The sequence below is a fragment of the Bos javanicus genome, chromosome 17, assembly GCF_032452875.1.
Source record: "Bos javanicus breed banteng chromosome 17, ARS-OSU_banteng_1.0, whole genome shotgun sequence".
Taxonomy (NCBI): domain Eukaryota; kingdom Metazoa; phylum Chordata; class Mammalia; order Artiodactyla; family Bovidae; genus Bos; species Bos javanicus.
In genome coordinates, this window is record NC_083884.1 from 51,518,209 (window position 1) to 51,545,864 (window position 27,656).

The 27,656-nt window shown below is 49.8% G+C and overlaps 1 protein-coding gene across 2 annotated transcripts in view; it reads left to right on the forward strand.

Annotated features, from left to right (window-relative positions):
- The first annotated feature begins 4,163 nt into the window (after window positions 1-4,163).
- SCARB1 (scavenger receptor class B member 1) overlaps window positions 4,164-27,656 on the forward strand; it is a 92,091-nt gene continuing 68,598 nt past the window's right edge. For both annotated transcript variants that reach the window (XM_061384546.1, XM_061384545.1), the window contains exon 1: window positions 4,164-4,508. In XM_061384546.1, coding sequence (XP_061240530.1) covers window positions 4,383-4,508 — 126 coding nt within the window. In that variant the 5' untranslated portion in view covers window positions 4,164-4,382. The remainder of the gene's footprint in view (window positions 4,509-27,656) is intronic.

Genomic DNA, 27,656 nt, shown 5'->3' on the forward strand with positions numbered 1-27,656 from the left:
TCACTTGGGGTAATGTTTCCAAACTCATTCCTTGTTGCAGCCTGTGTCAGCACTTCATTATTTAATGCTAGTATTCCATTGTGGGATATTTCGTATTTTATTTATTTGTGCATCAGCTGGGGGATATTTGGGTTGTTTCCACTTTTTAGCTATTGTGAATAGTGCTGACGTATGCAAATTTTTGTGTGGACACAGTTTTCATTTCTCTTGTGTATCCCCAGCAGAGGAACAATGGGACTTATGGTAATTCTGTGTTTAGTCTTTTATTAGAAAACTAATTAATTTATGTTTGGCAGTGCTCGGTCTTCACTGCTGCACTCGAAGTTTCTCTAATTGCAGCGAATGGGGCTACTCTCTAGCTGTGGCGCACAGGCTTACTTGGTGGTTTCTCTTGTTGCGGAGCACGGGCTCCAGGGCACATGGGTTTCAGTAGTTGCAGTTCCTGGGCTCTAGGGCATAAGCTCAGTAGTTGTAGTCCAGGGGCTTAGTTGCCCTGAGGCATGTGGAATCCACCTGGACCAGGGATTAAACCCTGGTCCCCTGCATTGGCAGGCAGATTCTTAACCACTAGGGAAGTCCTTTACTTAGTCTTTTGAAGAGCTATTTCCAGACTCTTTTCCATAGTGGCTGGGCCATTGCACAATCCCACAAGCAGTGTATGAGAGTCTCAATTTCTCCATGTCTTTGTCGACACTCTCACCAACTGTCTTTTCTTCATGGGAGGATTTTGAGCTAAGGAGGAACATCGTCTGACTTGGTGTTTACAGGATGTCTCGGAAATCGATGTTGATTATATTTTGTTGCTGTTTTTCAGTTGCTGTCATGTCCAACTCTTTGCAACCCCATGGACTTCAGCATGCCAGGCTTCCCTGTCCTTCACCATCTCCCAGAACTCGCTCAAACTCGTGTCCATTGAGTTGATGTTGCCATCCAACCATCTCCTCCTCTGTCACCCCCTTCTCCTCCTGCCTTCAATCTTTCCCAGAATCAGGGTCTTTTCCAATGATTCAGCTCTTCATATCAGGTGGCCAAAGTATTGGAGCTTCAGCTTCAGCATCAGTCCTTCCTGTGAATATTCAGGATTGATAATATTGTACTGTCTTTTATCTTTCTTTTTCTCCTGTATCTTTGTCTTGCCTTGTCCTGGCAAAGCCTTTCCCTGAAACATGATGGAACATCTTTTCTCCAACTTCTTAGGTCACTGCCCACCTCCCCCCATCGGATGTGACTACCCCCTAGCAAGGTCATGGCTGGTCACGTGTCTCAAATATCCTTTCATCTCTGTCTTTCTCTTGTCAAGTGACAGTGTGGCGTGACATGAAAACACTCTTGCTGCGGCCTTGGGGGCTCTCTTGGGTAAGCGTCACGTACATTTGGACCTTGAAGATTTGAAAGTTAGATTGGGTGAGATGGTCAAGGCGAGTCAGTCCTTGCTGAGGCAAGCTGGGTATCAAAGAAGAGGGTGGTGTCAAGATGAGGACAGACCCCAGATTGTAGTTAATTAATTTCCAAGAACTCCAAAAATCAGCAAACATAAGGCAATCCCCAGAGCTGATGGCCGCTGAAGGCCTTAAAGAATTCAAGGCAAGTATATTAACTAATTAATGAATTGGTCAATTAATTAAAGAAGTAATTATTTCAAGCCTTTAATGAATATGTACGAGATGTCAGGCATTGTTCCAGGTGCCGGGAATACATCCATGAGCAAAAACAGACCAGTTTGTCTCTCTTGGGAGCTGGAGAGAGAAAGAGGCAAACAAATAAATGAAGAAGACAATTTCAGATAAAATGGGGTGAGTTGATAGAGTGATGGTAAACCTACATGGGAAGGAAATCCAGAAGAGGGGATATACATATATGTACAGCTGATTGACTTTGCTGTTCAGTAGAAACCAGCACAACATTGTAAAGCAGTTATACTCCAATACAAATTTTAAAAAAAGAGTGACTGGTGGGTTGGGAGTTTCATTTTGGACAGATTCAACAGTGAAGGTCTTTCTAAGGAGTGAGGTTTGAAGTGAAACCTGGAGGAGAAAGAGTCACACCTGGGCAAGGGCAGGCAGAGGGAATAGCTTATGCAAACGCCCTGTGGCTGGAATAAGCTGTTTAAGAAACAGAAAGAAGGGCTAGGAGCCTGAGGTACAGAGAACAAGCTGGTGAGGTTGGGAGATGCAGGCAAAAAGGTGGGCAGAAGCCAGCACAGTTAGGACCTCTGGGCAGCAGTAACAAGAACAGTTAGCTTTGTGGTGCTTTCATCTTGGGGCACTGTTCTATGTCCTGTTACATCTTCCCACTCATTTAATCCTCACAACAGCCCCTGAAGAGAGGCTTTTATTTTTATTTATGTATTTAGTATTCTTTTGATATGGACCATTTTTAAAGTCTTTATTGGATTTGTTACAATATTGTTTCTGTTTTATGTTTTGGTTGGGAGGCATATAAGATCTTAGTTCCCCCACCAGGGATCAAACTCACAGCCCCCAGCACTGGAAGGTGCAGTCTTAACCACTGGACTGCCAAGGAAATCCTGGAGAGAAGCTCTTCTTATCTCCATTTGATAGGTGAAGGAACTGAGGTGCAGAAAGGGCCAAGCCACTTTTCCCAGGACCCTATGGTAGGAAACCCCAGAGTAAGGACTTCTTGGAGCCTGTCTCCATATGACACCACAGCCACCTGATCCAGCCACCTCTGCCCCAGCTACCCTGATCTAGGTCGGGGGTTGGGTCTCTGCTTCTGGTAACCTGGACAATGTTGGGTCCCCCGAGGCGAAGACAGTGCTAGGCAAGGCAGTCACAGCAGCTGCTTGATACATACTGACTCAGGCCAGGCTGTTGCTTAAGGATGGGCCTGGGAGAAGGCTGCTTCCTGCCAGGGTTGAAGAAGAATTTCATTCTGAGCCCTCAGGGACTGGGCTGCCTTACCCAGGTGTTGGGGATCCCCGCGTGACCCTCAACTAGACAATGAGGGGACTGACCTACATCAGGGTTCCAGGATCAGTGCAGGGTGGGGGTGCTGCGGGCACTCTGAGCAGGTTGGTGGGGGGGCCTCATGGAGGACTGCAGGGGAGCACAGGCCCATGTTTTACTATTTTGGAGGGGGTGTCAGTAATCTATCCTTCATTTCCTCACTTGCCCATCCTCTGTCTTCCTGTTCATTAGAAAGCAGACACTTGGATTTGTTGACCTAACCTGCTGTGCCTGTTTGCTTATGTGCAAAATGGAGTCGGTGTGGGAAAGGCTTTTAGCACAGAACCTGGCTCCCAGAAGGCTCCTCACCGCTTCATTCTAAACTGTTCCTTGTGAGCAGACATTCCTAGCCAGGCAGCCGTCAAGCTACTGAGAGGGGAGGGTGGGGGCAGAGAGCTGCCCCGTAGCATTTTAGGGCCTGGCGATGGTCACAATGCAAGAACAAATGAATGTGGCACATGCCTGGTGGCGCCCCTTGATAAGGGTGAGGGGAGAGCTGACGCTATTCTATTTCACACAGGGTGGCTGGGAAGGCCTTTCCGATAAGATGGCCCCAGCAGTCGTGAAGGAAGAAGCGGGGCAGATATCTGGGTGCGGGTTGGGGGCGGACAGAATTCCAAGTTGTGGGGAGTATGAGGTCCTGAGGCAGGAGTCTGCTAGGCTTGTTCCAGGGAGAAAGAGGCTGGAATAGAATGTGTGTGCACGTGTGTGTGTGTGTGTGGGGGGGGGGGCTGGGATGGGGTGGGGCCAGCTGAGGACGCAGAGGTGGGTGCGGGGTTGGGGGGGGAAGCTCTGGAGTTCCTGCAAGAGTTGGGAAATTTCTACTAAATACCAAAAATGATGACGGTCAGGACAGAGGAAGTGGGAGGGGAGGAGGGGCGAAATGAGAGGAGGAGGAGGAGGGAGACAGCGGGAGGAGGGGGAGAGAGATGCGGGGGAGGGAGAAGATGGGGGTGCTCATGGAAAGGGATAAGCAGGGAGCAGGTGGGAGTGAGGAAGCGGGGAAGGGTTAGGAGGTGGAGGGGAGCCAGGTCCAACTTTGCACGCGGGCCACGAGGGCCCCAGGGCTCCCTCAGCCAGAAACGGAAGCTCGGGGGCCGGATTCCCGGCGGTGGCCCCGCCCCAGTCGGACCGTCTGATCCGCGCCCCGCCTCGGGCACGCCCCTTGCTAACTTAGGCCCCGCCCCTTCGCCCATGCTCGCCCGCGCCGGCCCGAATCCCGGTGCCCAGGGCGTCCCGGGGGGCGGTCCGCCCCGGTGATGGCGCATAAAACCGCTGGCCACCTGCCGGGCCGCTCCTCCGTGCTCTGCGGGCCTCGTCCTCGGAGTCGCTGCCTCTATCACCTCCGTCCCCGTCTCGGTCCCTCCACAGGCGCGGAACCCCGCGAGCACCGCGCGGGCGCCGGGGCGCGCAGACATGGGCAACCTCTCTAGAGCGCGCCGGGTGACCGCGGCGCTGGGTTTCATCGGGCTCCTCTTCGCCGTGCTGGGCATTATCATGATCGTGATGGTGCCCTCAATCATCAAGCAGCAGGTCCTCAAGGTGGGTGAGGGGCTTGGCCTGGGACCCATGCGCGGGATACCGTCCGAGGCTGGAGGGCGTTGGGCGCCCGGGAAGGCCAGGCGCGCAGCCGGCGGGCTGGCGACCCGGTGCCGGGATCCGCGTGCCCTGGGCCCGGGCCCCTGAGCACCGGAGAGACCAGAGGGCATGAGGCAAGCCAGTTGGCCATCTTTCCCAGGAACCTCCCCGACTCAGGACGCAGGCTGAATTTGGGGGCCAAGGAGGCCCCCCAGGGCCTTCTGCTGGAGGCACTGGACTGGGGTTGGGAAAGCCTGAAGGAGAGACCACCTGGGAGCCTGACCTCACCTGAAGGGTTCGGGGTCCAAGGCGGGCGTGGAGTGTGGCCGTGTTTCTGATGCCGCCAGGAGAAGCCCTGGGGCAGACTCCATGCTTCTTGCCTACTGTACAGCAGCCTCTGACGGTGTCTGGTAGAACTGGCACTGCACTTTGCTTGCTTCCTGTGAGCGCAGGCGGACAGGAACCCTCCAAGCATGTGCATGTGAGGCTCACATGGGTGCCCAGGCCGCCACTTGTCCCTGCTTCCAAAACCTCCCCTTGCAGACCTCTTCTTTAAAGGCAGAATGGGTTGCCCTCTCCTCCCCTGCCGCTGCCTTCCTGATGTAGATTGGCAGTGATAAGCTGCTTTACTCCCCAGATCCACGCATGGGCAGGAATAAGCCCAAGGCTGCATAAACAGGGTCTTTCAGGAGCCCACAGCCTGAGGGTTTTCCTCTGATCCTAACCTTATACACCACTGCCCTTTCAACCAGGGAGACAAATTAAGGCTGTCGGCTGGCCTTCAGACCGGCAGACTCTGCCCTGGGTGTCTGGGCAGCCTGTTTGAATGAGCCTGGAGTTACTAAAGGACAGGCAGATTCCAGAGTATCACATTCAAGCTAAAACCATTCAGGGCTTTGAGGCCAAGGCCACAGCACCTGCAGGGCTCAGAGGGGAAACTGAGGCTCACCTTGGCGCCTCCCAGATACAGCCAAGATGCAGAGCTGGGATAAAGATGTGGCTCTTGTCACTTGCTAATTGATTGCTCTTTCCCCCTGCTTTAGGCGAGTTTCTTGAGAATGAGGACTGGGTCACATTTCATGTCCATGCCCCATGCCCAATGCAAGATGCTTGAGAGACGAATGAATGAATGAATGAATGAAGGCTGTATCTGCTTAGACCCGGCTGCCATTTTTTTGGCTTTAAAGATGGAGCAACACCCTTCTGGTTTTTCTCGAGGTCTCTGGGCCAGTGGTTGTCTGGGTCATATTGGCCACAGCATGTCCTTTGTTTTGTTCTCAAATCTTGTCCCATTAAGTCCTGTAATCTGATTGCAGGGAGGTCCTGGCCAATGGTGACATTGAGTTCTGAGTTCCTCTTAGTGGTTTTTTAATTTTGCCTGTGAAGTGGCGGGAAAAAGTTTTGTGGGGAGACCTCAGAGCAACAGAACTGCTTCTTTTTATCCCATGGCGGCCAATGGGTGTTTTTGCTTTGCTTTTCAAAGTAGCTGTAAGAAAAAAAAAAAAAAAAGTAGCTGTGAGAGCTTTATCTCAGTGAAAGCCGGCTGTAAACGCCTGCCAATTTTGTAGTTTCTGTGCTGTGTGTACCCTGGAGGGATGGTCACTCGTGTCTGTATGCATGGTGAACCCTGTCGTGATCCTGTGCAAGAGCCTCTTACTTTGGGGGTGGGGGGATGGGGAATGAGTGGAATTTATAGTTGATAAAGAATCTTGTCAACCCAGCCCTTCTTGGACTTAATGCAGGTGTTTTCTTTTTATGGCAGTCAGAAGGATGTGTATGTGTTTGTGTGAATGTACATGCGCACATGCATGCCCTACCTAATTTCTCATTCCTCCTCTGGGCTTCCAGAGAAGAAAGCACCACTGTCCTCAGTTGTCCCGGAGCTAAGATTTCCAGGCTTAAACTTGAGGGAGAGTCACCCAGCATCTACCATAAATATCCCAAAGGTGATTGGTCTGTGGCTGAGTGGTGTGAAGACACGGAGGCGAGCCCAGCCCGTGCCAGCTTCTTGGACAGCTCAGGCGAAGCTCCGGCCAAGAGCCTTCCGTCAGAAGAAGAGTGTGTGTTCAGGAGACTGAGTGAATAGTACATTAGGAGAGGAAGGGATGGCCTGTTGGTGTTTGCTTTGGCTGCACGTGTCCATGTACAACTTGAATGGGAGGACTTGTGCTTTGATTTCTACTGTTTTATGCTTTGGGGTTAATGAAAGAAGTCCATGTATATAAAAGACATGCATTCTTTTTTAACCGAGAAACTATTTCTCTTCTTTTTTAAAATATAATTTTATTTATTTGTTTTGTGGCTGTGCTGGCTCTTCACTGCTGTGAGGGCTTCTTTCTAGTTGCGGCGAGCAGGGGCCCCTCTTTTCGGTGCACGGGCTTCTCATTGTGGTGACTTCTCTTGTTGTGGAGCAGGGGCTCCAGGGCACTCGGGCTTCAGTAGTTGTGGCATGTGGGCTCACTAGTTGCGATTCCTGGACCCTAGAGCACAGGCTCAGTAGTTGTGGTGCACGGGCTTAGTGGCTCTGCAGCATGTGGGATCTTCCTGGAACAGGGGTCGAAACTGTGTGTCTCTGCCATTGGCAGGTGGATTCTTCATCACTGAGCCACCAGGGAAGCCCCAGGACATGCATTCTTGTTTGTAAAAAAAAATTCAAGTTGAGGGAAAACAGGGTCTCTCCCCTCGCTCATTTTATTCCCCTTCTCGAGAGTACCACTATCATCAGATTATCTTTGTAAGAAGACTTTTATAGAGATACACATCATGGATGTGTATTTAGACATAGTAATATATACTTACACGTATTGAACTATACTATGTCTAAACAGCCTGCAGTTTGCTTTTCAATTCACAGATACCATTTGAAAATGTTTCCATATCTGTCACATTTTCACTGCTGCATAGTATTTCTTTGAATACTGTACACTTACCTGTTTCTCCACTGACTGATAATTTTCTCATACATACATTTCTGTGTATGTGGATCACCACTTCCACTGGGTGCATTTCTAGAAGAGAAACCTCTAGACCAGAAGGTCTGTCCATTTTGAATTTGGTCACAGCCTAATGACCTTTCTGAAGATCAAGAGCATTTATAATTCCATCCAGAGTATGAAACTACTCACTCCCCCACATCTCTGCCATTATTGGTGATGACCAGTGTATTAGCATCTTGAATAATTTTGGCGGGTTAATCTGATGCGTGTAATTTACATTTCTCAGGTTGCTGATGGGGTTGCACCCGTTTTGAAACTGGTGTCAGTTTCCAGAGCTCAGGGTTTGCAGACCTGGGCGTGCCCTTTGCTTGCTGGGGACCTCAGGCCAGGTACTTCACCTCTGAGCCAGGGGTTGTGTCTTCAGCTCTGAGGCAGGAATCAGATCTAGTTTGCCTCCTGTCAAGATGATGAAGTGCAAAGGCGATGACATGTGTGTAACCCTGGATGTACCCGTTTTCCCATTTGAAGGTTATCACACTCATGTAAGCTGTTGTGGTGTTTTTCCTTCCTACAGATAAGGAAACTGAGGCATACAAAGCCCAGAGACATGTCAGGGTTCACACAGCTCATGGCAGTTATGGTCAGGAATCCTGACCACAAATCTGGGTCTACACTTCAATAGGGGAATAGGAAGGAATGCAGAAGTCTTTTATCCAGTGGATTTCTGGGCAGAGATTATAGAGAAAGATCTTTATATATTTGGGCACAGAAAAGCAAAGCGGACGAACATGTGACTAATTGAAAAAAGCCATAAGGTTCTTTGTGTTAAAAAAAAAAACACTCCATGAAATTCTGTATTTTTACTAGATTTCTATCAGTGCTTGTAAAAGCACCGAAAAAGGTGTGGAAGGGTGCACCAGACTGACAAAAGTGGTTACTCAGGGAACTGGGGGTGTGGTGGGGGGAAACATGCTTTATCTGTGAAGTTCATACTTTTTTTTTTAATAATTAATTAATTATTAATTTGTCTGCTCCAGGTCTTAATTTTGGCCCATGGGATCTTTTTTTTTTTTCAGTTGCAGCATGCAGAGCTTTTTTAGTTTCGGCATGCAAACTCTTAGTTGTGGCTTGTGGGATCTAGTTCTCTGACCAGGGATTGAATCTGGGTTTTCTGCACTGGGAGTGTGGAGTCTTAGCCACAAACCCCCAGACTTTTTCTTTTTAAACAAGGAGAATATATTCATGTATTATGTGTTTAGTTAAAGGTTAGTTATGAATCCATAGCTTTCCCCCAAAGAATGGCCAGATGAGTTCAATACAGAGTGTGGGAGGCTCACAGCTGAGGGGACCTGTGGATGGAGCTCCCTGGGAGAGGCCTTGAGGGAGAAGAAGACTCATTTCTTCTCCTTTCTCCCCGCTAGTGGGGAGGGTTGGATGAGAGGTATTCAGACTGAACACATTTAGGAGTGTAATCAAGGATGACTACGTGCCAGGCATCTTGGTAAATGTCAATCATCTCAATTAGTCCTGGGAGAATTCTGGGACACATCTCTCATTGTCATCGTCTACAGTTAGGGAAACAAAAGCTTAAGAGAGTAATTTGCTGGTGTGTGTGTGTGTGTGTGTGTGTAAATAGTCTGAGGCAAATCCCAGGAGGACGGGCATGCTTGTATCCATAGCCTCGAATGGAGCCTGGCATGCGTGGCCCTCTCTGTTTGTATGGACCAGGAACCCTGGGCTAGGTCTCTGGGCATGTATTCCCAAATTACTGGCTGTCTCTGGTCCACCAGGGGAGGTCCTGCTGGGCCAAGGGGAAGGGGCTTATCTGCTGGGCCACTGCGTGTAGTGATGGACCTGGTAGCCTTCTCCACGGCCGGGGGTGGGGGAAGTGGGAAACCGAATCTCTCTTTTGTAAAAAAAGATTTTATTTGTTTTGGCTGTGCCGGGTCTTAGTTGAAGCATGTGAAATCTTTAGTTGTGGCATGTGGGATCTAGTTCTCTGACCAGGGATCGAACCTGGGCCCCCTGCATTGGGAACTCAGACTGTAAGCCACTGGACTACCAGGGAAGCTCCTTCTCTGCCATCTTTAAAGTTTTATAGTTGGAATCAGCCTTGGGTGCTTTATCCACTCATTTGTCCAGCTGCCAAATTCTTCCCTCACCTGTGTCCCCAGCTCAATAAATGACACCTCCATTTGTTCCCTCAAGCACAAACCTTGGGTTATCCTGGATGCCTTTTGTGGTATCCTTGTATCTGCTCCATCAGCAAAATCTATTAGGATTACCTTCAAAACATATTTGCATTCTGACACCTTGTCAATATCTTTGCCACTCTGGCCTTCTCCATTCACCACTTGGACTGATGCTGTAGTCTCATCTCTGGTCTCCATAGACAACCTGATCACGTGTCCTCTCTGCTCACAGCCCTTTAAGGTATCCCCATTTCACTCTGAGTGAATACCAAGGTCAGTGTGGTGACCTCCCTGCCATGATCCAGCTCCTGTTGCCTCTTTCACTGCACCCCCTGCCTTGGCCCCCCTGCTCACCTGCCACAGTGTCCAGTCTTCAGTGTCCTTGAGCCCACTGAGCCTGGTTCCACCAAACTCTCTGGCTTCCTTTCCCCACCGCTCTGAAGGCTCGCCCCCCAGATATCTGCATAGCTCACCTCTCACATCCCTAAAAGCCACCCCCCACTTATGTTACATGTTGATTTGTGCATTTTCTTTCTCCCTCGTGGGCAGGAGTGGGGGCTCTCCTGTCACTCTCTCTGTAGTGACCCCAGGACCAGATCAGCACTTGGGTTCACAATGGGATGGTGGGATGAACAGACCCTGAGCGCTTTGAGGTTGGGCTCTTCCTTGGCCTTTTCCCACCCCCACTCTTAGCCTCCCTATTTTTACCCCCTCTCCCTCTGCAAGGGCCACCCAGGGAACCTTTAGGACACCATGCTGTGTCCCAGTTGCTTCTCACCAAGGCGTAAGTGCTCAGTCGTGTGTGACTCTTGGTGGCCCCATGGACTGTAGCCCACCAGGCTCCTCTGTCCATAGGAATTTTCCAGCAAGAATGCTGGAGCCAGTTGCTGTTTCGTCCTTCAGGGGATCTTCTTGACCCAGGGATTAAACCCACATCTCCTGTGTCACCTGCACTGACAGGTGATTTCTTTACCACGGAACCACCTGGAAGCCATCAGTTGCTTTTCGCCCTCTGGCAGATTTCTTTCTTGTGTCAGTTCAGAGGTGGGGGTTGGGGAGAGATAACGATCGTAGACACTGATTAAGCACCAGATACCCTTCTAGGTGTTTAACTTGCAGTCATTCGCTTCATTTAGTATCTAAATAGCTTCCTCTTTTTTTATTGAGGGCAATGGAAGCACAGAGCCGAAAAGACACTTGCCGCAGGCCGCACCGCAGCAGCGGCAGCCCCAGATTCTAGCTGGGTGGGCTGCTGCCTGTGGCCCCTCTTCCCCACTCTCCGTATCCCTCAGAGCTCAACTTGGTGTTTGGAGGCAGGGCAAACCCTTCCCCTGCTCTGCTTGGGTCTCTGCTTGGGTCCACCGTCCCTTGTCCTTTTCCTGCACAGTGGGGCGGTGGGGTCCTTCCCAGGCTTTTTTCCTGATCATCACCTCCCTCAAACTGTGAGTGCAGGGTGCCTCCCGACGCCTTCCCTCCATGGCTGTCCGATAGGCCTGGGTGGGCTCTAGAATCACCAATGCCAAGGGAAGCTGCCTGTGGTCCCAGCGATTCTCAGGGTGGCCCTGCTGTCCTGCAGGGTCTGCTTGGCCAGCTCTGTTCCCTGTCCCCTGTCTGGGGCTCCAGAAAGCCCCAGGGGTCGTGTCTCAGAGGGTGTCAAAGTGTTGAGGGCTGACTGCATCTGGCTGCCTCTGGCCATGGAGGATAAGGCTGTAGACTTGACCTGTGGCCGCAGATCGCAGGGGATGCACTCCCTTCTCAGGGGGCAGTGGGGTCGCAGGTGTGTTCCAATTTTGTTGTGTTTTTCTTCCTCTTTCCTGCCTGGGGCTTCCTACCCCTCTGGTGTGTGAGAGGGCGGCTTCCACTACTCCAGAGCCAGGGCTGAAAAACATGGGCTATTTTTAGTTTCCCTGAGTGTCAGTTATTTTTGTTTCCCTCTTTGCTTCTCATGGATTTGCTTCACCAGTGTGTGTGTTTGAGAGTGTGCTGCATATACATGTTGATGTATGTATACGCGTGCTGGTAGTACACGTATGACACATGAACATGTGTTGGCACGCACCCACGCACACTTGTGTGTGACCATATGCTGAAGCATGCACACATTCATGTTGTGTGTTGGCATGGGGGCACAGTGTCTTTGTGATAGCATATGTATGTATGCTCATGAACACATGTGTACACACACATTGACATGTGCCCACACTTGGTTCTTGGCACACGTGGGTTCACACGTATTATTGTTATCCATGTGTATATGCGTGGGTTCACATGTGTGTCGGCACATGCTGGGCGTATAGTTACACATGTGGACACCTATGGTAACACGTGTTCCAAGCGTGTTGGGGTGTGTATACACACACGTGGCCATGTGTCGTATTGCAGTCTGGCTTTCTGGAGGCCTGGCCCGGGGCTGTGTTCAGTGCACCTAAAGAAAGAAATAAAGAAAGAAAAAGTGAAGTCGCTTAGTCGTGACTGACTCTTGTGACCCCGTGGACTGTAGCCTGCCAGGCTCCTCGTCTTTGGAATTTTCCAGGGAAGGGTACTGGAGTGGATTGCCATTTCCTTCTCCAGGGGATCTCAGGAGGGCTTCCCTGGAGGCTCAGATGGTAAAGAGTCTGCCTGCAGTGTGGGAGACCTGGGTTCAGTGTGCCTGGCTTTTCCCATTTCATGACATGTTCCCCAAGCCTTCCTAGGATGACTCATACTTGCCAGGCCTTCTCTCTGTGACCCATGTGGTTAGCTAGAATTTAGAGAAGCTTGGCTATCTGGAATCATCCTGTTATGACTTCAACATGTAGCAAACGGGATGGAAGTGCGTGGATGTCAAGGACTTCCTTGTTGAAGATTTTCATTTTCCCTTGGGCAGTTTTATTCTGCTGGAACCTGGGCCCAGGCACGTCTGCTCCATCAGTGACTGTGGATCTTGGTGCCTGGAAGCATGATCCTATGTGCTTGGTCAGCAGCAGAGAGGCCCCTGGGCAGAGAGGCCCCCCCAAGGCAGGTTTCAGCCACAAGGCTGACTTCTCTGGCTCATCATCTTAGAATTAGAGAATTTGGTTACTAGAGCATCTACTCCCCTTCCCCCCACCCCTCTTCTGTGCCATAGAGATCCAGCAGCTTTGTCCCCATAAACACATTTAGAGTGCAAAGAATTCAACTCCAGGTAGGACTCAGCCAAAAAAAAAAAAAAAGGAGAAGTTCTTTTATGTACCTCATCTCCTACCCGCTGGTTCAGATGTGACCTTGGCCTCCACTGGCCCTTGGAGGGGCCATGGGAGCTGAAATGCAAAGAGAAACAAAAACCAACACCAAAAAGCTCATTCTTGGCTTTGGGGCTCTCTGGGGCCCTGGAGCTGGCGAATTACAGCCTGTCCAGGGGTGCCTGGGACCCACATTTGAAGCTCAGAGTCATTCTGCTCAGAACCTCCCTGAATCCAGAGGTCCGGGCCCCTGGTGACCCTGGGCACAGCTGGCTTCATTGTCTGGCTTCCTTCCCCCACCTCCACCCCATCGTTTCCTCCTGTGCCCCGATTTATTGCTTCGTGCTGGGTAGGAGGAAGGAATAGGAGTGGCCCAACCTGTGCTTGCTTCCTGGCATTTGGGGTGAAGTTCCTTCCACCTTTTCTGGAAGCTGCTAGAAGGACTCTCCAGACGCTTTGATGTGTGGTCTCTTGGGCTGCTCTTGAACTCAGATGATGGTGTCTCCTTATCTCCCTGACCGCTGGCCATTGGCACGTCCCTGCACTAAAGCCTTTCCTGGCTGAGGTCACACGATCTCACACGTCTAATGCCATCTTTGTCTGGGCCCCTCCCAAATTTATATCCTAGGCCCAGGCCTTTCCCCTTGAACTCCAGCCTTGAGCATCCAGTGGCCAGCTCTGTATCTCAGCCCGGGTGTTCAAAGGCAAGTCATGCTTACTCTAGCCAGTGCTTGACTTCGCATCACTGCCCCTGCCCCAGAACTTCATTCCTCCCACCACGTTCCCATCTCAGGCCATCGCTTCTCCATCTGCCAGCTCCCCCGGCCGAAAGCCTTGGAGTCAGCCTTGATTCTCTCACTTCCCACGTGGGACCTTTTGTTTTTGGCCTCATCTTCAAAATATATGCAGAGAGACCTCCCTGGTGGTCTAGTGGCTAAGACTCCACGCTGTCAATGCAGGGGGCCCGGGTTTGATCCCTGGTCAGAGAGCTAGATCCCACAGGGCGCAACTTTTAAAGTTCACATTCCAGGACAAAAGATCCCTCATGCTGCAATTAAGAGATTTCGCATGCTACAACTTAGAAAAAAAAAAAGGTCCCTCATGCCGCAATGAAGATCAAAGATCCCCTGTGCCCTAGTTAAGATGTGGAACAGCTAAATAAATAAACAGATAAACGTAAGATACTAAATAACCCGAAAAACACAAAAGTAAAAATGTACCCAGAATCCAGCTTCTCTCCACACCCAGGGCCACCACCCTGGTCCAAGGCACCATCAAGTTTCACCTGGATTCCTGCACATCTCCGTGTCCACCTTTGCTCCCTGGCTAGGTTTTTCAGCACAGCAGCCAAAGGGATCCCATGAAATCTGCAATCAGAGCATCAGCCTCTTCTGCTTAAATAAAGCCCGGCAGTGGGCCCACACCATCCCCTCCGAGTCAAGGTGAGGCCTTATGTTGGCCCTTGAGGCCCGTACCATCCAAACCTCACCCCTTTCTGTCCTCCCCTTCAGCTTGACCTTGCACCCGGCCCTGCTGGCTGTTCCTCAGACTAACTGGCACATCAGCCTTATTGAGTTCTTCCCTTTGCCCACAGCTCTTTCCCTGATGTGACGTGTGCGTGATTCTCTCTCCTGCCTCCTTTAGGCCTTTGTTCGGATCTCACTTTCTCATGAATGTCTTTCTTTTTTTTTTTTTTTTGGTCTCACTGTGCAGCATGCGGGAGGACCTTACTTCCCCTACCAGGGATCGAACCTGTGCCCCTTGTAGTGCAAGTGTGGATTCTTAACCATGGGGCCACCAGGGAAGTCCTTCTCTTTTTGAATATTGCAAGTTTTCTTCCCTTTCCCCGGTGCTACGAACTTTCCTTACCCTGCTGTTTTTCTTCTGTTGCCCCATCATCCGCTGAGATACTGCAGAATTCACCTTTGTATCCTGTTTATTGCTTATTGTCTGTTTCTCTCCATGAGAGTGTCAGGCCCATGAGGGCAGGGACCTTGGGTTTTGTTCATTGCTGTGTCCCAAGCACTTGGAACGATGCCTAGCACATAGTGGTAGGTTCTCGAATAGTTACTGAATGGATGTTTAGAAAACGAGAGTGGTTTCACAGGGAGGTACGTGACCAGTGGCAAGTTGTCACCCTCTATGGTGACGTGGGGGGCTCCCCTCCCCCTGTGTGGCTCCACTCCACATGAAGCTGTCCTATCTCTCACCTACTACAGGAGCTCCCTCTCCGGGCCGTCTGCTCCTACTCACGCCACTCTTGTCCATTTTCCCTGCCACAGTAGAATGTTCTTTATTGTTTGTCTTCTTTGGGATTATTTTTGATATTTCTTTCTTTCTTTGGCTGTACCTCACAGCCTGCGGAACTTCCTTGACTAGGGATTGAACCTACACCCCTGGAAGTGGAAGCATGTTGTCTTAACCACTAGACCACCAGGGAAGCCCAGCTGCACTTATGTATGTACGTACTTTATCTGTTTCTGGCTGTACTGGGTCCTCATTGCAAGGGTTGTCTCTAGTTGCGGGGAGCGGGGGCTGCTCTCTAGCTGCGGTGTTGCAGCGTACCGGCTTCTCATTGAGGTGGCTTCTCTTGTTGTGGGGCTTGGGCTCTAGGGCTCATGGGCTTCAGTAGTTGTGGCCCACAGGCTTAGTTGCCATGTGGCATGTGGAATCTTCCCAGACCAGGGATCGAACCCACGATCCCTGCATTGGCAGGTGGATTCTTATTCATTGGACCACCAGGGAAGTCCCCCTATGCTCTTAAAAATAATGTAAATTGCATCATTTCACAATACTGATTAAAACCTTCTTGGGTGTGGTATGAAACCCATTTGCTCCTCATGGCCTGTGAGCCCCTTTCCTGCATCCACTCCCTGCACTTCTGTCTGTTGTAGCCTCACAGACTTTTCTTCTTGTTGTTTTTTGTTTTTGGTTACGCCACGCAGCTTGCAGGATCTTAGTTCCCCGACCAGGGATCGAACCTGGGTCCTAGGCAGTGAAAGCATGGAGTCCTAACCACTGGACAACCAAAGAATTCGCCTCATGAGCTTTTCTTTTCCTCCCATGCACAGATGTTCTTTCCTGCCTCAGAGCCTTTGCACAGACTGTTCCTTCTCCCCAGAAGCCTTTTTCCTCCTGACTTTTATGCTGGATTCTTTTCATTTTTAAGCTCAAATGGTACTCTTGATGATTACCCCTCTCCTCCCCCACTCCCCACCCTATGAACCTACCCTATCTGTGTTATAAGCATTCCATGTTATTATCTTCTAACCTGTCACCATTCTGGAATGATACTGTTCACTTGGTTGAGGTTCCCCGGGACAGGGGCCTCGTCTGTCTTGTTCATGACTGTATCCCATGGTTGGGAACCCTGGTCTAGGGCAGAGACCTGGCTGGGAAGGGACCTTAGGCCGAGCCAGTGAGAGGAGTCCAATCGGGATCTTCAAATTCATGGATTTGGAAGGCAGACTCCTTGGCTTCAATGCTGGCTCTTCCCCTCCTTCCCGTCCTATCTCCCGCACCAGAGAGGACCTGGGAGCCTGGTCTTTGTGGTGTGTTCATGGATTCAGGACCTGAATCTCAACAAGTCCTGCTTGTATTCCAGAGATATCTCTCTGACTCCAGTGACTGGGTGTTTTTCCTGGCTGAGCGTTGGTGTCTTCTGATTGATCCCTCCTCTGCCCCAATTCGAAGGGACATCGGTTTATGAAAGTTGTCACTGGGGCCATCTGGGGGTGGTAGGTTAAAAAACAGCACCTGTCTTGGCCCAGGGGCCCAGGGAGGTGTGGAGGCTGGCCTGGAGCCACCTCACTCTGCCTCCCAGAGGGAGAAGGGATCCTCCTGCTGGCATCTTGGCTTCAGCTGGGTGGCTTGGATTGGGGGAGGGGTGGTATTTCCCTCCCACTGCATTGAGGCCCTGGGTCATCATTAAAGTGGAATTGTTTATGTTTCTTGTCCTCGTGGGCAGAAATGGCCCACGTGAGGCTGGAGTTGGGAGACCCAGGTCCAGTTTGCTGGTGATATGTACTTCCTCTGTACGTATAGGATCTCATGTCGTCTCAACCATGCAAAATCATTTACCTGCACTCAATAAACCACAAGTCAACTGGGTCAGTATTGGCCTGGAGGGTGCAGAGAGGCGGTGGGGAGGGAGCTTCCTGTGGCCCTGTTGTTTCTCCTGTGGGTCCTGTAAGGGATCCAGCCTGAATGCAATCCAAGAGTTAAACATTCATTTTTAAACCTAGGGCTCAGATGGCCACCTGCGCCACATGGGGGAGAAACTGGTTGCTTTTAATTTCCCCATGAGTCTCCAAAGGGAACTTTATGGAGGGACCTTCAGAGGTAATTAGAGAATTTTCCCAGTGGCCGGGTAAAGTTGTAGTATGAAGGCTCATGGGCTCTGATTGGCAGGGCTTGTCTCATATGCTTATCCCTGAGCCAATCACTGTAGCTTGAGAAATGGACTGCTCTGATTGGTCAACCTTGGATTAGATGCCCGTCCTTGGAGTTGGAGAAGGAGGCCTTTTTCCCCCCTAAAGCAGGGAGACTGAGGTGGGGTGGGTGGTGCCCTAAAGGAAAAGGGTGGGAAGGACTGTTAGGAGAAGGAGGAAAGGGTGACAGGCAGCAGAAATGGTTGATGGATGCTTTTCTCCAGAATAGCTTTCTCACTTCATCTCATTGCCTCCCACTGCCTCTGCCTATTGTAGTGTTAGAGATTATTTTCTTTGTCTCTACCTTGGACTGCTTGAGAGGGTGGTAACTAACTGATCAGCTAATTGTTTCTGTCAGGGAATGTTTCATAAACTCAGATTGTTAGATCTGGCACTCAGTTCCATCTTTTATTCTTTGAGGAAACAAAAACCCAGAGGGAGCTAGGATTTAAGTCAGGCCAGAGAGCAAATTAGGAGTGAGCACTGTCAGGGAAGACTGTTGTCAAGTGGGGAGGGAAAGTGGGTGATCAGATGGGCTGGGGGAGCAGGGCTTGGGAGAAGCCCAGTGGTTGTGAAACCAAGTCATGAGCTAATGTTTTTCAGGTAGAAAGTTCCCAGGGTCCTGGTCTGTATGCCTGCCCACCCACCTCCTGGAAGCAGGATTGGGAGGAGGTGTTTGTTGTAAACTGGGAGAAGTGTCAGGGCTGGGGTGTGCCAAAGTGCAGGCTTTGTCTTTCCCGGGTGGGAGCCAACCTTGGTGTGCACTGGAGGGGGTGGCGTGGAAGAGAGATAAGCGAAGTTTCTCACCTTCATCAGAACTTGCCCAGGTACAGATGCAGAGGAGTTGACCGGGAATCATTGTAGCTAGCAGGTATATTCTGTGAACCAGCACACCTGTCATCAACAGTCCCCCGGATGAACTCCTGACAACCTTGTTGATCCTTGTCCCACACCCTAGGACATACCCTTCTTCACCTAGGACAGTGAGGAGGTCGGTGTGGGAGTGACCCACCTGGACAGCCAGGGTCTCTGGGAGCATCCCCTTGCACACAGAGAGTGCCCTGTGTGCCCGAGTGAGAACCTTCCACCTGAATGAGAAGCATGGGACAGACTGGAACAGGGGGAGCTGGCAGGCAGTGTTGACATGTCATCATCAAGGTCAGGCATGGCTTCTCAAACCCCCAGGATTCTCTCTAGGGTCTGGCCAGAGTTTTGGCATCCAGGAGCTAGGTGGACCCAAGAGCGTAGACTTCGGAGCCAGGCAGCCTGGGTTCAAATCCTGGTTCTGCCCTTTCTTAGCTGTATGTCTTTGGACAAGTGACTTAACCTCTCTGTGCCTTATTTCCTCCTCCGTAAAATGGAATTAATGAAAGTATCTCCTATACAGGGCTCTTATGAAGATGGGGTGTGGGCACGTGTGACGTGCTTAGAACGTGGGCCCAGCCTTTTTGGCACCAGGGACTGGTTTTGTGGAAGACATTTTTTCCAGGGACCCAGGTGTAAGGGGGATAGTTTTGAGATGATTCAATGCATCACGTTTATTGTGCACTTTATTTCTGTTTTTCTTACATCAGCTCCACCTCAGATCATCTGGCATTAGATCTTGAAGGTTGGGGACCCCTGACTTAGAATAACAGCTTGGCAAGTGTCACCTGAGTTTTTTCTCTTGTCATCATATTAACCTTATACACACATCCATTGTAGGATTAGTTAGTTGGTCACTTTACCGAAATGGGACTGCACTATGCCCACTTTCCAGCATCTTGCTTTTCTGACTCCATCTCTTCTCTGAATTTTCCCCAGGCACCTGGGTAGCTCTCAGTGGGTATCTAGATGACTGAACATCCCACGGTTGTACCAGCCATTCCCATGAGCAGTAGTGTTCTTTTCCCACCCTGATGTTTCAGTTTGAAAACTTTTGTTTTGGGAAAGTTGTGAACACAGTGCAGTGAATTTCTGTAAGCCTTCTCTCGAGCTCCACTGATGCTGACAATTTGTAGCATTTGCACTCTCTGTCTCTCGTGGCCAAACCATCTGGGAGTTGCTTGTGAACGTGATGACATCTCACTCTGGAGCACTGCAGCGTGCGTGTCTTAGGACAGAAATATTTTTTTTTGTAACCGCCAGTCACCGTCACACTCAGGAAAGCTTGTGTTGGTTTGCTTCTTTGATCTCATGCTCAGATGACATTCAGAGTCTCTTACTGTGCCAAGAGCACTATTACAACAATTTTTTGTCTTTATTGTTTGAATCATGTCCTGTGTCTGGTTGCCTTGTTTCTTTCTCCTCCTCTAATCCAGACTAGTCCTCCAGCCCTGTTCTTTTTACTGAACCCTTCACAACACTAGTGTTTATAAAGGGATAGGCCAGTGTTTTGGCAGGATGCCCTTCAATTTGGATTTGTCTCTTTCTGCATGAACGCACGTTTTCTTCTGACAGATTCCTACACAAAAGTCTCCTTGTTTGAGTCAGATGGGAGTAGAGCCCTCCTGGCTGAGTTGGGATGGATATCGGGACTTTCCTCTCTCACCCCCAGCTTGGCAGCCAGCCCCCTCCTGCAGCCAGCCTGGGCCCCCCCGGGTGAGTTTGAATCGCCCCACGGACTGGAAGCGGAGAAGGCAATGGCACCCCTCTCCAGCACTCTTGCCTGGAAAATCCCATGGACGGAGGAGCCTGGTGGGCCACAGTCCATGGGGTCGCGAAGAGTCAGACACGACTGAGCGACTTCACTTTCACTTTTCACTTTCATGCACTGGAGAAGGAAATGGCAACCCAATCCAGTGTTCTTGCCTGGAGAATCCCAGGGACGGGGGAGCCTCATGGGCTGCTGTCTATGGGGTCGCACAGAGTCGGACACGACTGAAGCGACTTAACGGCTTAGCAGTTGGACTGGAAGAAGCCCCTGATTCCATCTGGCCTTGGCTCTTTCAGCTGTTCCTCCATCTGCTTCCTAATTTCCTTAGCTCTGATTCCTTGCCCTCACGCCCAGGTGTGTGGATCCTTCCAGCCGCCCTCAGCCAGCCTGCCCGCTCCCCTCCAGCCCTCATCGTCTCCCAGGACCATGGAAACATGATGCCTTGTGGGCTGGGTTGCCGCCTCATCCTCTGGCCTGGGAAGGCATTGCAACTCTGGGGTGCCAGAGCCTGCCTGGTGGAGATGGGATGGCAGGTGAGGGCCTTCTTGTCTTCCCAGCCTGTCCCTCTGAGCCTTACAGAAGTTCTTGTGCCAGGTCCCCCTGACCCCATCTGGCCTCTTGGCTGGCAGATGCAGGTCACTCTGGATTTACTCGGCTGAGAGCCCACTGCCGCTGGAATCCCTTGGCAGCTTTGAAAGACCAACTAGGCCTCGGGACTTCCTTCGACTGCCTGTTCCCAGGGTCCGCGGATTCCATCTGCTGCAGTCTCCTGCTTTGGATTTTCAACTTTGAATTTTGTTTTTTCTGCGTTTCTCTTGTTGTGGCACACAGACTCTAGAGCACAGGCTCAGTAGTTGCAGTGCATGGGCTTAGTTGCCCGAAAGCGTGTGGGATCTTAGTTCCCCGACCTGGGATCGAACCCGAGTCCCCTGCATTGGAAGGCGGATTCTTAACCACTGGGCCACCAGGGAAGTCCCCTTTCTTTTTATTGTGAAATATTACTGGGAGAATGGCATTGAAATATGTATAATATCATTTATGAAACGAGTCGCCAGTCCAGGTTCGATGCACGATACTGGATGCTTGGGGCTGGTGCACTGGGACGACCCAAAGGGATGGTATGGGGAGGGAGGAGGGAGGAGGGTTCAGAATGGGGAATACATGTATACCTGTGGCAGATTCATTTTGATATATGGCAAAACCAATACAATATTGTAAAGTTAAATTAAATAAAATTAAAAATAAGGCTGATAAAAAAAAGAAATATTATATACTTGAAAGTAAGTGTCTAAGACACACATGTTAAATAAATATCTAAGATAAGCATTAGTGTGATCATCTCCAGATAAAAAAGCAGAACCTCATCTGCCCTCCAGAAGCCCCTGCAGAAGCTTGCTTGGCTTCTTATCATGTTATGATGTCTACATCCCTAAACACTGGGATTAGCTTTATCTGATTGTGAACTTTAAATGAGTGGAATCTTACTGCTATGATCTGACTTCCTGTATTCTCTCAAAATTCATACTTTGAAATCCTAATGTCCAAAGTGATGAAGTTAGGAGGTGAGGCCTTTGGGAGGTGATTAGCTTATGAGGGTGGAACCCTCATGAATAGGATTAGTGCCCTTTAGAGAACCCCCCTGCCCGCCCCCCGCCGCCACCGCCGCACAGAGAACTCCCTTGCCTCTTCCATAATGTGAGGACGCAGTAAAAGTCTCTAGCCCAGAAGAGGGTCCTTACCGAACCAAGATCTCAGACTTCCAGCCTCCTGTTTTTTTAAGCCATCTGGTCTATGGCATTTTGTGAGAACCACCCAAACGGACTAAGACAGAAATTGGTTCCAGGAGGGGCTCTGCAGTAATACACTTAAAAACGCAGAAGTGGCTTTGGATCTGGGCAATGAATAGAGGCTGGAAGAGTCTTCAGGTGCTTACTGGAAAAGCCTATTACTGCCACGAAGAGATCATTAAAAGCAATTCTAAGAACTTCCCTGGTGGTCCAGTGGTTATGACCTCATGCTTTCAATGCAGGGGGCATGGGTTCAATCCCTGGTTGGGGAACTAAGCTCCCACATGTCACCCTCATGCTGTGTGGTGTGGCCAAGAAAATATATATTTTTTAAAAAAAGAATAAAGTGATTCTCGTGGGGGTTCAGATAGAGAGGAGAGTTGTTGAGAAAGCCTCTGGTTTGTTAGAGAAACCTAAGAGGCTGTGAGCAAAATGTTGGTGAGGCCACTTTGATGATATCTCAAGTGAAAAAGAGGAACTTGCAAATTGGGGGAAAGGCCATGTTTGTTGTGAAATGGCAGAGGACCTGGCTGAGTTATGATTGTGTTGCAACGTTTTTGGTAGAATTGGTGGGTGATGAAAGTGGCTACCTGCCTGCAGCTGGTTCTAAGCACAGTAGCTCTGGAATGCTTATGATCAAATGCCAGCAGAAGGACAGGACTTAAAGATAGAATTGATACTCAAAGGGGAATCTGATCTTTAAAAATTTGGAAAAGTCTCAACCTATCTGTATTGGAAAACAAAAACCAAGAAAAGGAGACTGCCTGTTGGGAAGAGAAGACCAAGGGTGTGGCTAATGACAATTTGATAAGATTAGTGTGTGTGTCAACAAGACATCTGCCACCTGAGCAGGAAAATAGCCAGATTGGACTGAAGGGGAAGACCGGAAGGCATGAGGTGGGAGGTCGGGATTCTTAGATTTTTCAGGACAGGACTAGGGAGCTATTTGACTGGGAAAATGCTGTTTAAAACGAGGGAGGAAGGACCAGAAGGCCATTCAGAGATCACCAGGGCTTCCTCCTCAAAAGTGGGGTCATTGCCCACGTTTCAGATGACTTCTGCTCAGTGGAGCCATGGGGCCCGGGCTGCCCCCCCCAACAAACCCAGGTAGGTGGAGCCACCAGGGTGCGAGTATCACCTGGAGAGCCTTAGGCCTGTGGCTACCCCCGCAGAGCTGTGGGGGCCCAGCCACAGCCACAGTGGGTCTGGAAGACAGAACATCAGCCCAAGGATGGGTTTTTCTTGAACCTTGGAGTATATGTTGATCGCCCCATTAGGTTTGGGGGTCACCTTGCACCTGTTCCCTTTTTTTTTTTTTCCTATTTCTCCCTTTGGAATGGGAGTGCCTGTCCTATGCCTATCTCACCACTGCATTTTGGAAGCACATAACATATGTGATTTCACAGGTTCACAGCTGGAGTCTCACCTGTTTTATTTTATTTTATTTTTTTAAAAATTTTTTTTTATTGGAGTATAATTCCTTTACAATATGTGTTAGTTTCTGCTGTACAATAAAGTGAATCAGCTATATGTATACATATATCCCCTCCCTCTTCAACCTCCCTCCCACACCCCCCTCACTCATTTTTGATTTATATAGTTAGATGAGACTTTGGACTTCAACTTTTGGGTTGATGACTTGTGAGAGAGACATGGATATGGGGCAGCATTCATTATGGCCTGAATGTTTGTGTTTCCTGGCCCCCCCAAATGCATATGTTGGAAACCTAATACCCTCGGTGATAGCATTGGGAGGTCAGGCTTTTGGGAGGTGATTTGGTTATGACAGTGGATGGAGCCTTCCTGAATAGGATTAGTGCCCTCATAAAAGAGACCTTAGAGAGCTCCCTCACCCCTTCCACCATGTGAGGACACAGTGAGAAGTCTGCACGCCAGAAGAGCACCCTCATCGGACCACGCTAGCACCCTGATCCCAGACTTCCAGCCTGCCGCCTTATGAAATAAATGTTGTTTATAAGCCACCCATTCGGTGATGTTTTGTTACAGCAGCCCAGCCCTGATGGAATAAGACACATACTCTGTATTTTTTTTTTTAATTTTGTCTTGTTCTTGCTTCCCATTATGTTTGTGAGACCCATCCATGTTGTTACAATAAACCACGCCCCATCTTCATATCTGTAAAATGTTCCATGAGGCTGTCCTGGTTTCTCCATCGTGCGAGCGTCTCCAGCTCCAGGTTATGAACACTCTTGGCCCTTGCCCTCGGAGTGCACGAGCCTGATTTCCTCTAGGGTCCACAAAAAGAGGCAAACCTGCGGGTTCCCGGAAGTGCCAGACTTCCGAAGTGATCGAATCAGTGTTCCGTTTCATTACAGGCTTTTTATTTAATAACGTATAGAGGTGAAATTCACATAACGTAAAATGAATCATTTAAAGTGATCCATTCAGTGGCAGTTAGCACATTCACGGTGTTGTATAACCACCACCTCTGTCTGCTTCTAGAATGTTTCTATCACCATCCTTTCTTCCTTCCAACTCCCCTGTTCGCTGGCAGTCACTAGTCTGCTTTCTGTCTCTATGGATGTATCCGTTCTGGACATTCCCTTTAAATGAAAACCTACACTGCATGGCCCTTTGTGCCAGGCTTCTTCCCCTCAGCATCATGTTTCCAAGGTTCTTCAGGTTGTAGCCTGTGTCAGCGCTTTACTCCTTTTTATGGCTGAATCATATTTCACTGTGTGTGGATGAAACACATTCTGTTTATCCATCTATCGGTGAGGGACACTTTGGTTATTTCCACCTTTTGATCACTGTGAATGGTGCTGCTGGGGATTTGTGTGTACACATGTTTATTTTCCCTTTGAAAATATTGTCTCCTTTAAAAAAAAAATATTTTATTTTTGGCTGTGTTGGGTCTTCGTTGCTGCACGTGGGCTTTCTTTAGTGCTTGGCCTTCTCCTTGTGGTGGCTTCTCTCGTGAAGCACAGGCTCTAGGCTCTCGGGCTTCATTAGTTGCAGCTCCCGGGTTCTAGCGCTCGGGCTCAGTACTTGTGGTGCATAGGCTTAGTTGCCCCAAGTCATGTGGAATCTCCCCAGATCAGGGGTGAACCCATGTTCCCTGCATTGCAGGGCAGATTCTTAAACCACTGGACCACCAGGGAAGTCCATTTGTCTCCTTATATTTCTTCTTCTCCTCCTCCTTCTCATGTCTCACCCCTCACTGCCCCTGCACCCATCCCCTGGGGGGTATGTCTTTAAATAGGACATGTATGTCCTTGTGCCACAGGTGGTGCTGGGGGTCTGCTTGGAACAGTGGTCCGGAGCTCGGTTTTGAGCAAGGTAGGTGTGGAAGCCCGTCCTGGCTCTGCCTTTTGCCTGTGCGTGACCTGGGGCAGGTTTCCCAAGTCTCTGGGTTTGGTTAGACTCCCATAAAATAGTACAAACCACGCCTTCCCAAAGGGTTGAAATGAAGATCGAATGGGCTAATAGGTGGCAAGTGCTTTGAGCTGGGCATGGCCAGGCAGGTCCTATGCCTAGCACATGGGCTGCCAGAGCCTGGGAAGAGAGCAGACCTCTTTCTTGGTCCCCGACTCCTGCTCTTAGCCCTGCTCTTGTCCCTTCATCATCTGGAAATCTATCCACGTATTCTTGTCTGGCCCATGGCTTCTTCTAATGCCTGGATTTCCGAGTTTATATTCCTCTCATTTTATTTATTCCTTTTATGACGGGTGTCTGGTTCCTTCCACTCCTACCTCCCCAAGCAGCAAACGTCCTGGAACTTCCCATCGTAAAGTTCTCACGTATTTCCTTGGGATGTGCAGGGCCTGGGACAGCCAGGTTGTAGGGCACGCATGGGAAGGGGGAGGCAGGGGGGCCAGAGTAATCAGACGTGCCTTCCAGAAGGGTTCTTGCCATGCCCTCCCACATCTCCTCCAGCACCTGATACCATCTGGCCTTCTAGAATGCCAGCGGTTGCCATGGGTGTTGTTTTCTTTTGCATTTCTAAGTTGTGTTCAATCCTTCTTCCATTTGTAAGCCAATGGGAGTACAGGGTCGAGGCTCAGAGTTTGGGGGGACCCGTGGGGGGTACACACAGTAAACTGGAGATAGACCCCAGAATTTGGACTTGGTTTAATTAGAAATCTTTTGTCCCCAGTGACCAAGGTCAGCTGCAGGGAGAGGACAGAGGATACTAGGGGCATCTGTTCAGCTGTAGAGGCTCAGTGGGAGAGTTCAGCCTTATTCAGGATGGGGAGGGATTGTAGCTGACCCCACGTACCCTGGGCTATTGTCTGCGGTCAGCATAGGGGTCCCCTCCCGCTAAGGGTGTCCTGTGGTCACCTTGCTGTGTAATTGTCATGTGTGTCTTTATTTCCGAGGGCTTTGTCTTCACGTGGCCATCCCCTCTGTATGCCTCTGTGTCCTTGTCTCTAATTTTATTTGACTTTTGGCCACACTTTTTTTATTGGGCTACACTGCGTACATGCAGGATCTTAGTTCCCCTACCAGGAATCACAGCCAGGCCCCCTGCAGTGGAAGTCTTAACCACTGGACTGCCAGGGAAGTCCCCTCCCTGCCTTTTCTTATCTGTCACTGAATTTAGGACCCACCCTCAGTCCAGGAGGACCTCATCTGGAGATCAGTAACTTGTTCACATCTCCAGAGACACTTTTCCAGTGTTGCCTTCTGAGGTTCCAGCTAGGCATGACTTCTTGGGGATACTGTTCGACCCAGAACCAAGTGTTTGTCCGACCTTCGGACCAGCAGAACTCCAGGTTCAAATCCAGGCCCTGGCTCTTGGATTCTCTAGGAACTTGATTTTCTTCTGAAAGTCAATGTCCTCTCTGCAATTGGCAGCTGGTTTTCTCAGCTCCCACAAACTAAAATACAGGTAGAGCGGCCTCGGATGTGGCATGACAGCTTAAGACATGCCACTTAAGACAGCTGGACGGGACGTGCTTGGTAGGACGGCTCTTGCCAAGACAGCCCCCACTGGCACCAGAAATAAGGAAAATAAAATAGGGGCACAGTGAAAAAAATTGAAAGTGGGGACTTCCCTGGTGGCCCACTGGTTATGACCCTGAGCTCCCAATTGCAGGGGTCACAGGTTCCATCCCTCATTGGGGAACTAGGATCCCACATGCCATGCATAGCCTGGCCTAAGACAGGATAAATAAAGATTAAAGTTTCTTAAAAAAAAAAAAAAATTGAAAGCATACAGAAAAAGAGTCACAACTGCAATAAAAAAAAAAGAAAGAAAAGGCAGTACATAAAAAGTTATAGCTCCCTTGCCCCACAGCGGTCCTGGCTGCAAAGGCAACTTGGGTTAATAGTTCCTTCCTGACAAATAGTGTTTGTGTTCACTGGGAGCAGGATATCTTCCCGTCAGGTCCACCCACCAGGACCCCGCTTGCCTTTCTCCACCTTGGTTTGGCACCAAGGGGGTATCTTGGAGACCTTTGTTCTAGCCCGGAACTCACCCTCCTGTTCCTGGGCTGAGGGCCTGTTTCTGTGTGTACAAAGCTGTGGGCTTTGTATACGGAGCGCTGTAAAGGCTGGGGCTGTTTCTCTATTTACTGCTGAAACTGTGACCAAAGAACTCGTTCCTTGGGACCTGACAAAGGAAGACACAGGTCCGGATCCATTGTGAAGAAACCTTCCTGCTGGTGACGGCCATGTTGTCTTCTGGAACTTTCTCAGGGCAAGTGTGTTTCCTGGGACTTCTGTAACACATGATCACAGATGTCTTTTATTTTACTTTTTTGGCCACACCTCAAGGCATGTGGGATCTTAGTTCCCTGACCAGGGATTGAACCCATACCCCCTGCATTGGAAGGTGGAGTCTTAACCACTGGACCAACAGAGAGACCCATACAGATGGGTGGTTTAGAATAGAGATGTCTTCTCTCTCAGTTCTGGAGACCAGAAGTCTGCAGTGGAGGTGTTGGCCATACTCTCACTAAGGAGCCTT